The following is a 13996-nucleotide window of genomic DNA, read 5'->3' on the forward strand; positions in this document are numbered from 1 at the left end:
CCGGTACCGGCTCCGGGGGGTGCCGGTACCGCCTCCGGGGGGTGCCGGATCCAGCCGTGCTCCCCCACAGCCTCCCCGGCTCCTGCCTCACCGACCCTTTTGTCTATTTTTGAACGGCCGGCTCCATGTCAAGGCGATTTTGCCCATGTGAAATCGAATCAAAGAAGACAGGAAAAAAAAATTTATATTAATGAGAATTTTGCAAAATAAACAGGAAATCCCTTGGATGTTTTCTGGAACCGTCGGTCGGCATCTTCCGAAGGAAAGCTGGGGGTTTGTCAAGGTGGGGTTCCCCCTGGGGAGCCTGAGCACAGTGGGACGGTGGCAGAAAGCAGCTTCAGGAAATCGAAAAATAACCCCAAACTGGGCCATGGCACTAAGGGCAGGGCAGCCGGGCAGGGGGTGCCCTCTGTGCCACCAGACTGTTCTTGCCCCTGGCTGGCAAGGATTGATCCCAGCTTGGGGACTCCACTCCTGTACTTCCCATCCTGCTGGGCAGCTAAATCCATCTCCCACGTGAGATCCAGCGTGGAAAGCAGAGGCCGGGCTGCAGCTCCGACCGACCTGCAGCTCCTGCAGCTCCGAATTGCAGCTCCTGCAGCTCCGAATTGCAGCTCCTGCAGCCCCGACCTGCAGCTCCTGCAGCCCCGAGCGCATCTCCCGGCCGCAGCAGCAGCGATTAAACCCAGCTTAACCCCATGTCCCTGGTCCCTCCCAGCCCCGTTCACAGTCCCCGGCCCCGGGCTGCCCAAACTTGCGCTCGCTGGGACCGTGCAGCTCCGGCTGGGGGCTGGGGAGGGTCGGTGCTGCCGGGGGGATTTGTGTCCCCCCGGGAGTGACCCAGCTCCTGCGGCACTGCCAGCGCTCCCTGGCAGCCCCGCACTCCCTGCTTGATTCGCTGCCAGCCCACTGACTCCCACCAAGAGGTGAAATATTTAAGGGGTGCCTCTCCTCCCCGGGGGTCCCACACCACCTTCCCGAGGTGGCTGCAGGACAGGGGACCGTGCACAGCCACGGGCAGAGCCGAAAGTGCCCCCAGACACATTTAGGGCAGCGAGAAGAGCCAGACCCCATTTCCACAGCGCCGGGGACGCCGCAGGAGCCTCAGCGCCCGGACCCTGCCCGGGGTTTTCCAGCATGCAAACATCCATGGCTCCGAAGCAGAATATGCAAACATCCATGGCTCCGAAGCAGAATTCCAGGAAGGTCGGCAGAGACCTGCCAGCCCCAGGTACCCCACGGGACCTGCCAGAGCCCCCTCCTGCCTGCAGCAGCCCAGCCCCGACGTGGGGCTGAGCACCAGAATATTTGTCCATGCTGCAGCCTGGAAGTTCCCGATGCAAGAGGCAAATCCTGCAGCCACGGGAGGCCTCCCCACCGGCCAAACCCAGCACCCAGCCCACGGCAGCACCCAGAGGCTCAGAACAGCCTCTCCCCCACCGCGTCCTGGCTTTTCCCCCTACAAACCAACATCTGCACGCACGTTTTCCAAACAAAACGCACCCAACATCTGTCTGCTCCCGGGTGAAACCTTACCTGCCGGCATGGGAGGCAGCCGGCAGGGAAAACCCCCTTGGCACAGCCAAGTTCACCTCCGCTCACCTCCCCAGCCAGGAAATCTCTCCCCGTGTGGAAACTCTCAGCACGGGGACCCGCCTCACAAACCTCCGAGGATCCAAGAGCCCACCCCAGGCGGCAGCTCAGCTCCATGGGGCTCCTCACCCGAGGACCGCGGCTGTCAGCATCCTCCCCGGCTGCTGCTCCGTGTTTGCCGTGGGATTTCGGGCTGCTTCCCCCATTTCTCCATTCACCCCACCGCGGCGGAGCTCACCCCACCGCGGCGCCGAGCTGGCGGATGTTTGCAGAGTGTCTTCAAGTCGCTCGACAAAGGAGCAGGGAATTAATATTCCTTTTAATTAAAGGCAGAAAAATCTCTTTGTTCCTGAGCAGAGAGAAAACAACAGAGGGAAGAGCTCAAAAGCTCTTCCTAAGCTGGAGACGAGACCATCGCTTGGAATCAAAGGCACTGTCAAGGCGCACGTGACCTCGAATTAAAAAAACAAAATGAAACGCAGCAGCGGCAGCGGCTCCTCTCCGACAGCGAAGGAAAGTTGCAAAGTTTTTCTTGGCTAATAGAGGGAAAAAAAATAATAATTCCAAGAAAAGGTGTGTTTAACTAGAGAAACGCTCTGCGGGATCCGAAGGCACCATCCAGCGGCGAGGGAAGGACGGAAGCGCTGCCCCGTGCTCCGGCTCGGTGCCGCGGAGGAGCGCGGGGCCAGCCTCGCTCCGTTGGCGTTCCCTTGGCAAAGCGGGGCCGCCCGGCTCGGGCAATCCCAAAGGAACGCAGGAGCAGGCGGTGATGAACGGCGGCGCCGGAGCCTCCCGAGCCAGCCTTCCTTCCCAAATCCGCATCCCGGCAAACATCGCCGGGCGCACGCCGGGACTCCGCCAGCGCTCCCGGCACGGCCCCGTGGCCCCGGCACGGCCCCGCGTCCTCGCACAAAACCACGGAGCCAAGGGAGCTGGAACGTCCCGCAGCAGCCCCGGGATTCCTCCCGCAAGCTCCCCCGAGTGGCTCAGCCCCTCCCGGCCGCCCGCCACGGCTCCAGCTCCAAGCCCGCAGGGGAGGGATGCGGAGCTGGCGGCACACACGAGCGGCGCAGGGATGACAAAGAGCCGGACTGCTGGGCACGGGTCGGGAGCCGCAACCGGGGGGGGTCTGCCGGGGGGTGGGCACAAGCTCGCGTGGGTTCCCGGGGACGCTGTGCCGCCCCACGCCGCCCCGGCGCTGGGGAACCGGCGGCGGGGGACACGGAGGGGAGCGCAGGGAAGAGGGGTCTGCGCTCCGCCGCCCCCGCGGCAGCGCCGTGCGTGGGAGCGGGGCCCACGGGCGCGGCCATCCCGCTCCGGGGCTGCCTCCGCCGCGGAGCCGCTCCGAGCGCTCCGCCCGCTCGCCCCGGTTGTGCCCCCGCTCGCCCTGCCCCGCTCCGCCGCCGTGGCGGGGACCGCCGGCTCGGGCACACGGAGCATCACCGGCCCCTGCGCACCGGCAGCTGCCCCGACACCGCGGGCATCCCCCGGACACCGGGAGGCTCCCGCTGCCCTGCGCACCGGGAGTGTCCCCCGGGCACTGGGAGCCTCTTACTGCCCTGCGCATCCGCAGCCTCCCCGACACCGGCAGCCTCCCCGGGCACCGGGAGCATCTCGGACTCCCGCACAAGGAGCGTCCCCCGGGCACCGGGAGCCTCCCCGGCTCCGTCGCGCCGGGAGCACCCCCCGAGCATCAGGAGCATTCCCAGCCCCTTTTCCACGGGAGCCTCCCCGGGCACCGGGAGCATCCTCCGAACACCGGTAGTACCCACAGCTCCTCTGCCCTACGAGCCTCCCCGGGCACCGGGAGCCTCCGGTTCCCCCGCGCACCGAGAGCATCCCCCGAACACATCCCCCATGGAGAATTCCAAGCCCCGCTTTCACGGGAGCCTCCGCGGGCACCGGCAGAGCCTCCCCGTCCCCGTCCCGGTAGGCGGACGGCACTTACCGTCCTGAGGTGTGGCGGAGGCGTGAGGTAAGTCCCAAGGCAGGGGCCGGCGGCGCCGGCAGGAGCGGGCGGAACCGGCAGCGGCCCCCGGCGGCGGCGGCCCCGGTCCGCTCAAGGCCGGCGCTGGCGGAGCGCGGCCCCGCGGCGGCGGCCGCCCCCGGCACCTGCCCGCCGCCGCTCGCCGCGCCCGGGGCCGCCGCTCGCCGCCAGCTCCGGGGGTCGGGGCGCTTCCCCTCCCCCCGGAGGGGGGGCACCGGAGAAGCGGGGGAGGGCGGAGAAGCCGCGGTAAATCCGCGGGGCCGCTTCACCCCCTGCGCGCTGCCCGGCGGCGCATCCTCCCGGCGCCGCGCCGCGGCCGTGGGGCGCCCGCGGCCGCGCTCCGTGCCCGGCCGGGCCCCCGCCGCGCCGCCGCTGCCGCCGCGCCGCCCGCCCGGCCCGGAGTGAGCGGGGCCCGCCCGCGCCGCTGCCTTAGAGCGGGCCCGCCGCGCCCGCCAGGGGGCGCCCCCCGCCGCCGCCGCCGCAGCGGGACCCCGGGACGGGAACGGGAACGGGAACGGGATGGGATGGGACGGACGGGGATAGGGAACGGGAACGGGATGGACAGGGACAGGGACAGGGACAGGGAACGGGAACGGGAACGGGAACGGGAACGGGAACGGGAACGGGAACGGGATGGACAGGGACAGGGACAGGGACAGGGAACGGGATGGACGGGGACAGGGAACGGGATGGGACGGACGGGGACAGGGAACGGGAACGGGATGGACAGGGACAGGGACAGGGACAGGGACAGGGACAGGGACAGGGACAGGGACAGGGAACGGGAACGGGATGGACGGGGACAGGGAACGGGATGGGACGGATGGGGACAGGGAACGGGAACGGGATGGACAGGGACAGGGACAGGGAACGGGACAGGGACAGGGACAGGGACAGGGAACGGGAACGGGAACGGGAACGGGAACGGGAACGGGATGGACGGGGACAGGGAACGGGATGGACGGGGACAGGGACAGGGAACGGGACAGGGACAGGGAACGGGAACGGGAACGGGAACGGGAACGGGAACGGGAACGGGAACGGGAACGGGAGGGAATGGACGGGGACAGGGACAGGGACAGGGACAGGGAACGGGAACGGGAACGGGAACGGGAACGGGAACGGGAACGGGAACGGGATGGACGGGTACAGGGACAGGGACAGGGAACGGGAACGGGAACGGGAACGGGAGGGAATGGACGGGGACAGGGAACGGGATGGATGGGGATACAGAGCTGGGCGGCACCAGGACGGGAACAGTAACGGGACGGGATGGACTGGCACAGGGAACGGGCGGCACCGGGACGGGAACGGGACGGGATGGACGGGGACAGGGAACGGGATGGATGGGGATACAGAGCTGGGCGGCACCGGGACAGGAACGGGAACGGGATGGACGGGGACAAGAAACGGGTAGCACCGGGACGAGAATGGGACGGGATGGACGGGGATACGGGGCTCGGTGGCACCGGGGGTCCTGCACGGAACCGAGGGGCTGCTCGGCACCAGGGCACTGAGTGGGGCACGGGGCTGCGGGACACGGGCACCCTGCACGGGCACACGGGGCTGCCCCGGGCTTTGGGGTGAACGGGACCCGGTGCCACCGTGGGGACTGGAAGGGCACGCACGGCGGTGTGCAGGGCTTGGAGGCCGCAGGATTTGGGTTTGCAAAATCATCAGCCGGGGATGCCAAAGATCGGGGCTGCAAAGCCGAGAGTGGGGGGCTGCATGGGGGTGACACGTTTTGGGGAGCTGCGAGGAGCTGGGAGATGTTTTGGGGACGTGGAAGGACTGCAAGAGAACGGGCCAGGACTTCTCTGGGGCCATGGGAAGAGTCAAGGGGGTGGAGCGGGGTGGGGGTGTCTGCGAGGGGCCGGGGGGCTGCAGGGGGATGGAGCTGTGCTTGCTCAGCTTCCCTCTCCGGGCTTGCACTGAAGCAGCCACAAGAGCACAGGCAGAGCCCCCCGTGCCCCCCGTGCCCGTCCCGGCCTGGCCTTGGAGTGCGCCCACCCTGCTGGGCCTGGGTGGGGCCCCAAGGGCAGCTGCGTGCTGGGAATGCCGGTGGGACCCTCCCCGAGAGCGCTCAGCGGCGCACATCTGGCTGCCTGGCACACATCTGGCTGCCTGGCACACATCTGGCTGCCTGGCACAGCCTTCCCGCCTGCCCCGTGCCAGCTGGGGCGCAGCATTGCAATTTTCCCTCCCCAAGTCGCACCACAGCGCTGGGAACACAATCCCTGTGAGCTTCCCTGCGGGTTTCCCTGGCAGTGTGTAATTCCTGAGCTGGCAGCTCCCTCCCCCTGCGACTGCCCCGTGCCCGGGCATCACTCATCCTCACCCGCTTCCAGGGACTGGGAGAGCAGCAGCTCTGCCAGGCGGAGTCACGGCATGGCACGGCTGGGGTGGGGTGCCACGGAGCAGTTGCGTGGGCACTGGACAGCCAGAGAGTGGCCCTGAGGTGTGGGCACTGCGTGGGCATTATGTGGGCACTGCACGGCCCTGGCACGGCTCCCAGAGGCTTCCAGAGGCTCCCAGAGGCTCCCAGGGGCTCCCAGAACCAGCTGTGCCCGGGGACATGGGCACTGGGTGCCAGCCCCACCATGCCCGGGGACACGGGCACTTGCACACGCGGTCCCCAGCACGGGTCGAGGTGCTGTGGACCCCCAGCTCAGGGAAGCAGCCCGAAGTGCTCCCAGGGTTCTGGGCTTCCAAATCTCCTTCGGGATCAGGCCACCCGCCGGGACAGCAGGGACCTGCCCCTGGGGGTGCCACGCTCCCAGCCCGGCCACCCGTGTCACACTGCCACCCTGGCAGTGCCCGGCTGGCGCCGTGCCACCAGCCTGGCAACGACCAAACCCCTCGGACCTGCCAGCCCCCGGCACCTCACAGGGACCTGCAGGGAGCCTCTCCTTAACTTGGGGTGCAGCTGAAGGGCAGCATCGAACCCCCCCAGCCCTGGCACCTCGTGCCCCGGGTGGCACCGTCACCCCGCGGGACAGCAGGGGGACAGAGCCACCGCGTGTGTCCCTCCCCCGGCGGCGTTTGGGTGCCGGGGGCTGCTGCGTTCCCATTCCACGCACGCAGCCGCTAATTTGGGTGGATTGAAGTCGTAATTCGCGACTGTGAAAATAAACATTTGTGTTTGCTCGCTTTATCCGGCGGGGCTCGGCTGAATGGTGACAATTCCCCGCCGGCGGCGGCGCACGGGACCCGGGACACAGCCGGGACAAAACCGGGACAAAGGCGGGACAAAACCGGGACAAAGGCGGGACAAAACCGGGACAAAGGCGGGACACAGCCGGGACACAGCCGGGACACCCGTGGCCACCTCCTCGCAGCTCTGGGCGAGTTCCCCCCTCCTTTGTGCCCTGTCCCTGGCATCCCCCGGATCCCGAAGGAACCGGGAAAGGAAATAATCAGTGCATGATCACTTTGTACTAATGCAGTGATCATGAGGAAGATAAAGGTAATTTTTGGATATTTGGAGTCCAGCACCTACTCAACCCCTTCCCTAGCCAGCTCTGCTTGGTTTGTAGCCTTGGGCTGGTTTGTGGTGCTCCCACCCCACCAGAGACGTCCCATGGCCCACCCAGCGCCGTGGGCCTGCAGGAGGCCACCTGGACCCCCAACTGTCCCCAGGCTGTCCCAGGGCTGAGCTGTCCCAGGGCTGTCCCAGGGCTGAGCTGTCCCAGGGCTGTCCCAGGACTGTTCCGGGACTGTCCCAGGGCTGTCCCCAGGCTGTCCCAGGACTGTCCCAGAGGTGTCCCAGGGCTGAGCTGTCCCAGGGCTGTCCCAGGACTGTCCCAGGGCTGTCCCAGGCCTGTCCCAGGACTGTCCCCAGGCTGTCCCAGGGCTGTCCCAGAGCTGTCCCAGGGCTGTCCCAGTACTGTCCCCAGGCTGTCCCAGGCCTGTCCCAGGGCTGTCCCCAGGCTGTCCCAGGGCTATCCCCAGGCTGTCCCAGGACTGTCCCAGAGGTGTCCCAGAGGTGTCCCAGAGCTGTCCCAGGACTGTCCCAGTGCTGAGCTGTCCCAGGGCTGTCCCAGGACTGTCCCAGGACTGTCCCAGAGGTGTCCCAGAGCTGTCCCAGGACTGTCCCAGTGCTGAGCTGTCCCAGGACTGTCCCCAGGCTGTCCCCAGGCTGTCCCAGGCCTGTCCCCCCGGCTGTCCCCGGGTCTCTCCCTGCTGGCTGCTGCTCCCCTCGGCATTTGCATCTTCCCAGCCTTTATCTTCCTCGCGGTCTCTGGATTGCCGCAATTACAGACACTTTAAAACACAATGATCTGGCTGTTAGCGTGATGGATGACAGAACCTTTCTGTCTGGTTTAAATCATTGCTGAGAGTGAGCAAACTTCCCCGCCTTAACCCTTTCCTGCCCCAAGCCCGCTGCCAGCCGGGGGCTGCTGCGAGCTCCGTGGCCACCCACCCACCGCACGCCCGGCTCCCAGGGGTGGGATGAAGGGGGGTCTGGCATTCCTAGAAAGCATCCCCCCCTCCCTCAGCTGTGGGGGCTCCCTGGGTGCCTGGGGAGGGGCACTGGGAGCAGCCCCGGCCCAGCAGAGCCGCTGGGCTGCGGTGGGACAGGAAGGGCTGGAGCGGAGATCAGCTGCCTGCTAGGGTTTTAAACGCTTTGGACTTGGAACTTCCAAAAATGTCTGAGGGACATTTTGAGTTCCCGCAGGGGAAGACCCACAAGTGAGCCGTGCCAAAGCAGTGACCCAGCTGGGGAGAGGCTCATCCCAGTGCTCGGAGCGCTCCAGCCCTGCAGCCTCCCTGCCCCTGCAGCAGCTCAGCCGGGCTCAGCCTCCTCTGGCCGCTCACCACGCTGCCCCCCTGGGGGAATGCAGGGCTCCCCAGAGCTGCCAGGGGGTCAGAACCCCCCTGGACAGAGCCCCAGAGACACTGGCTGTGATCTCTGTCCATGAAAAGAGTTTTCAATCTTACAGGATCAATTACCAGCTCTGAGGGTTTGATATAAGTGATAATTAAATGTGGCACGGGTGCAAAAGTAAAATTTTAGGATTCTAGATGAGGGGTCCAAAGGGCACAAGATGCAGGAAATTGGGTGTGCCTTGTCCTTTTTCTCCTTCTTCATGCCCTCCATGTCTCACTGTGGTGTTGGCATTTTCCTGTTGGTTCAGGCTGGGGACACACTGTCCAACGTAGGTGACAGATATTGGCACGTTCTTGTAAATGCAGCCCAGGGAGTTTCTGGTATTTAATGTTTGTCACATCCCACTGAGGGCAGAGCCCCACACGCTGCCCTGCAGGACAGAGCTGGGCAGGGCAGCAGAACATGTGAGAGATAAACAGAATAAACAACCTTGGAACCAGCACAGACCAATTCTGGCTTCTGCTTTGGCAGCGGGGCTGACACACAGAGACTTTCTACAATCTCAGAATCATCAATACCACAGATTCTGACAGGGCCCCAGCACGTTCCCACCCATGGGAGATGCTGGAAACTCCTGTCGTGGCGAGCCCAGGGCAGGGACCAGCCACACACCTTGTGGTGACCCGTGCTCCCTTTGCTGTGGGGAGTTGGCATCTCCCAGTGCCGGGCATCCTGCCCAGTGCCCACCCGTGCCTGCCCACCCCACAGTGTCCCGGTCCCACGGGAGGGTGTCACCGTCACCATCACCCGTGCCCTGCGGGGTGGCACGGGGAGAGGCTGCGTGCTGTGGTCTGGAGGGTGCCAAGGACTCGTCCCAGGGGAAGGGGCACCCCAGGGCACAGCCTGGGGGAGAAGGGGAGCGCCGAGGCCTTGGCAAGGCGTGTGCCAGGAGATGAAGTGCTGGCTCAGGGCACATGGAGGCAACTGGTACCAAAACCTGACGGGAAATGGCACCGTGTGCCATCCATATCTGCCCTGCACGTGAGCCCTGCCAGCTCTGGGGGCCGTGCACAGGCAGGGGCGGCGCGCTGGGTGCCACCAAGGCACCCTCGATGTCCCCTCTTGCCTCCGCAGCCACCGCGGTGATGGGGACGCTTCTCACTCCTTGCGGGTGCCCAGCCATGGGGGGTGACCCAGCGCTGCCCCCGTGCTGGTGCCTCCCCTTCTCCCGCTCTCCCGGAGCTGATTGCCATTCCGGAGCTAATTGCCATTCCGGAGCTGATTGCCATTCCGCCCGCGTCCCCTCTCCACCAGCCTCAGGCTTTCTAAAAGCGCCCCCGGTGCTGCTTTATCGCACCTTGCCCCGGCAGGCTGGTGCTCAGCCCTGGCACCCCCGGGCACTCCCGGCTCCTGCCCCTGCCCGCTCCCCCGGGACGGCGTCGGCAGCCGAGGGCACCGAGCCGTGCCGCGGGTTTCCTGTGTCAGCCCAGCGGCTCTGTCTGTCCGTCCGTCTGGCTGCTCGGTGTCTATCCGTTCCCTCCCGGGGAGCAGAGCATCCCCTGGTACCTCTCTGAGTCCCCGCGGGATGTGGCAGTGCCAGCGGTGCCCTTCAAGCGGAGCTCGGTGACACGGCGTGGCCGAGTGCCCGCAGGCTGCAGTGACGCAAAGCCCTGCACGGCTCTGGGGTCTGCAACAGATTTGGGTTTGTTTGGAGCATCCCTGCTTGGAGCATCCTGCTTGGAACATCCCAACTTGGAGCATCCTGCTTGGAGCATCCTGCTTGGAGCATCCCTGCTTGGAACATCCTGCCTGGAGCATCCTGCTTGGAGCATCCTCCTTGGAGCATCCTGCTTGGAGCACCTAAATCTCACTACCCAAATCTCAGTGCCCAAATCTCAATGCCCAAATCTCAGTGCTCAAATCACAGTGGCCATATCTCAGTGTCCAAATCTCAGTGCCCAGGTCTCAGTGCCCAAGTCCAGTGCCCAAATCTCAGTGCCCAAATCTCAGTGCCCAAGTCTCAGTGCCCACACCTCAGTGCCCAAATCTCAGTGCCCCAGTCTCAATGCCCAAATCTCAGTGCCCAAATCTCAGTGTCCAAATCTCAGTGCCCAAATCTCAGTGCCCAAATCTCAGTGTCCAAATCTCAGTGCCCAAGTCTCAGTGCCCAAACCCATCCCTGCGCCAGCACCGAGCACCGGGGCCGGGCTGCATCCCCCGGCGCTCTTCCCTTGGCACTGGCCTTGCCGCGGGAGCCCTGGCGCTGGATTTTCCTGCTCGGTAATCCACCGGGGAATGCAGCGGGGAGATAAGGGGCTGCTGCCCGGGGAAGACGCTCGCCTGCCCGCGCCTATCGCCCGCCGCAGCTGCATCCGCCCGGGCACATCTGCTCGGCAGGAAGCGCCGTGCGCCAGCCCGTCCCAGGGAAGGGGCTTCGCCTGTGCCTGGCTTCCCCCGTCACCCCTCCCGGGGGTCCCCAGACTCGGGCTCACACCCCCCTGCAGCCATCGGGCTGGAAGGTGCAGCCCCAGCAGCTGCTGAAGCAGATCCGGTGGCTTTGTGGCTTTCCCACAGCTTCCACATGGAACAGAAAAAAAGTGCACCTCCCATTGAAAGAAAAAACAAAATTAAAATCCTGTTTTTCCTTGCTGACAGATTCGTTCCTGCTTCGTGGCGTTCAAAGGGAAATCAATCCCACACTGGTTATCATCCCGCCCGCCCTATGCTGCCACACCAGAAAATCACTGGCTTGCCTTAAAAAATGGGAGACTTCAGGATACAGCACCGTTCCCTGGGTGCTTCCAGGTTTTAGGGCTGCCAGGGGCAAAGTTTCCAGCTTTTCTTTTCCATGGAGAGCCTGGGAAGTGTTTGAACTGCAAAGCAAGGATGGCCACGTGATGCCCTGACTCCTGGAGCTGTTTTGGGGTGCACGGAGATGCTGCCGGCACCTCCATGGGAGCAGCACCCACCCAGTGCTAAGTCCTGCCAGCCTCATCCTCGGCCGGCAGGAATTCACTGGGAAATGCTGAATAAAATCCCCTGAGCTGCCCTTGGGTTCACAACAGGTTCACATTCCCCTTCTCCCACCCTAACCTTGGGGAGCAGCTCCTTCCTGGCCCTCCCCATCCCACAGGCTGCACTGCCTGCATCGTTCCCAATAGGATGGGAATTTCATCAGCGGGAATTGCACTTCCAGCACCTCGCATCCCTGCAAAAATCAGTGGGAGCGAGCAGGAGGTGCTGTGAGCCTGCCTTCGCCCCGGCAGGAATCCAAGCCCTGGGGCTGCTTCCAGAACCTTCCCAGGGCCAAAACCCTCCAGCCCTGGGTTCTGGCTGTGAGGAGGCCAGTGCTGCTCCGTGTCGTGCCAGGCCGTGCCACGGGGAGCCACGGGCTGGCGCCGGGCGGGGTCTGGGGTTTGTTAGGAGGTCCAGGTGCCCCACGGCAGCAGAGGACGTTGCGGCTGTCTCTGGCCACCTGCATCGTTTCCAAGTTCCCAGGCTAAAAGCAGGGCTTGTTATCGAGAGCAAAAACTGGGCCACCTCTGTTGTATTTCATTTCCCTTTCTCCACCTCTTCCCTGCCCGCTGCTCAGCACAGATAAGAGCTCTCGCTGCCGGGGCTGGAGCGCGGCGCCGGCAACGGCCTCGCCAGCCCTATCGCTGCCCGGCCGGCCGCAAGGAAATCAGGAAGTTTGCAGAGATATTTGGCCAACAAAATAAACATTTCTCCTGCCAAAAGCCTAACGGGCAGCCCGGCGAGCCCGCAGCAATCTGCACGGCTCCCTGGCTGCAGCCTTCCGGAGCGCCGTGCCCGCCGTGCCCGCCGTGCCCGCGGCCTTATCGCAGCGTGTCCCTGCCCGGCATGTGCCAGTCTGGGGACGGGGACCCCAGCACGGCTCCCCACCCTCGGTGGGGCGGCACAAGAGGCGCAGCGGCCGGGCTGCGCCCAAAGCCTGCCCTGGTGCTGTGCCAGCCGCGTCCCCGAGCCACGGGCAGGTGCCAGGGCGGGCAGGGGGCTGCGGGCGGAGCGCGGTGCCCCCCGGGGCGGGGGGTGAGGGGAAGCGAGGCACGGGGCCAGCATTGTTCCCAGCGGTGACTCAGCCGGCTCCGCTTTCCTGCCCGCCCCGGGCACGGCCCCAGCAGAGCCCCCGAGCCCCCAGGGCTGCCCCAGCACGGGGCTGGGGGATGCTCCAGCCCCACGGAGCCTCCGCCCTGCAAAGCAGCAGCAGCAGCACCTGCAGAGCCCGTGGGGTCGGGTGTGAGCTGCTGAGCCCAGAATGAGCGCAGACACCCAGCACACACGGGGCCGAGATGCTGGAAATGAAACATCCCCGGGGCTGATTACTCCTTATGGAAAGGTTTAATGGCAGAGCAGGCTCCGAGCGGGTCCCCATGACAGCGACAGCCCATGGAGCCCAACGACGCCTTGGCCACGTCCCAGAGTCCCATTCCAGTGGCTGGTTCCCAAGGACATGCACCGACCGGTGCCAGCCACGTGCCACCCTCGGGGAGCACCTGCCTGCCCAGGGCTGCATATGGCACCGGGGTGGCCACCCGTGCCACGGCACACGGCGCTGCCACCGCCGCCTTCCTCCCGCCGCCGCCTCTCACCTCGGCTGGTCCTGCGTGGTGCCCTGGCCCACGAGGGGTCCCCGTCCTCCCTGGGGTGTCCTGAGGGGATGGTGGCAGCGCCCCACGTCTGCGAGCCCGGCCGAGCCCGGCGCCGCCAGCCTCGCCCCACGCGTGGGCAGGAGCTGTGGCGGGGCTGGCGATGATGCCCGGAGGGGCGCGGGGTGTCCTGCCCCCCCGGTGCCCCCCGGTGCCCGCCCGGCCGCTCTGTGCCGGCCGGGGCGCGGTGGCAGCGCAGCCGCGGCCGTGGCGAGGGGAAGGTGAGCAGCTGCCGGGCAGCGATAATGCGGCGGGGGGGCGGCCGGGCAGCTGCGCCCGTGTCCTTCCCCGACAGGAACCATCTGTGACCAAGCCCAGCTCTGCCTTCCCTATCAGCCATTCCGGTCTGACTTTCCAACAACTTCCCCTTCGCGCCGGCCTCGCTTCCTCACTGCGAGGGGCTGGCACGGCGCAGCGTGGCACGGCAGGATGGGCATGGCACAGCACGGCACAGCGTGGCATGGCAGTATGGGAATATCAAGATGGCAACATCAGGATGGGCACAGCAGGACAGGCATGGCAGGACGGGCATGGCAGGATGGGCACATCAGGATGGGAACATCAGGATGAGCACAGCAGGATGGGCACAGCAGGACAGGCATGGCAGGACGGGCACAGCAGGATGGGCATGGCGGGACTGGCAGGGCACAGCATGGCACAGCACGGCTGTCCTGGTGCGCCTCGGCACAGGCAGTCCCGTGCACAGGGCCACAGCACAACCAGCGTGCCGAGGCACGGCCTGGTTGTCCGTTTGCAGCCTGGCACAAACACGGGGCTCACCCTTTGCCTGGGATCATCCATGGGATGAGGTTTTCCCACGGCTCCTGCCCTGGTCTGCAGCTGCAGCATCACCCCGACCTTCCCAGCACTTGGGGTGACCCCGCTGGGCAGCCCGGCCCTGCACCCCCGGCCAGGCCC

At 65.9% G+C, this 13996-nt stretch overlaps 1 protein-coding gene across 10 annotated transcripts in view; it reads right to left on the minus strand.

Annotated features, from left to right (window-relative positions):
* Window positions 1–13714, minus strand: part of CBFA2T3 (CBFA2/RUNX1 partner transcriptional co-repressor 3) — a 31706-nt gene extending 17992 nt beyond the window's left edge. For 2 of the 10 annotated variants that reach the window (XM_085589959.1, XM_085589956.1), the window contains exon 1: window positions 13022–13433. In XM_085589959.1, the coding sequence (XP_085446085.1) occupies window positions 13022–13418 (397 nt within the window). In that variant the 5' untranslated portion in view covers window positions 13419–13433. Of the gene's footprint in view, window positions 1–1722; window positions 2247–3541; window positions 3684–13021 lie in introns of those variants that run through there. The other 8 variants (XM_021526928.3, XM_021526926.3, XM_085589964.1 and 5 more) reach the window with 6 other exon arrangements.
* Window positions 13715–13996: the final 282 nt, after the last annotated feature.

The sequence above is a fragment of the Lonchura striata genome, chromosome 11 (assembly GCF_050655825.1).
Source record: "Lonchura striata isolate lonStrDom1 chromosome 11, ASM5065582v1, whole genome shotgun sequence".
NCBI lineage: Eukaryota > Metazoa > Chordata > Aves > Passeriformes > Estrildidae > Lonchura > Lonchura striata.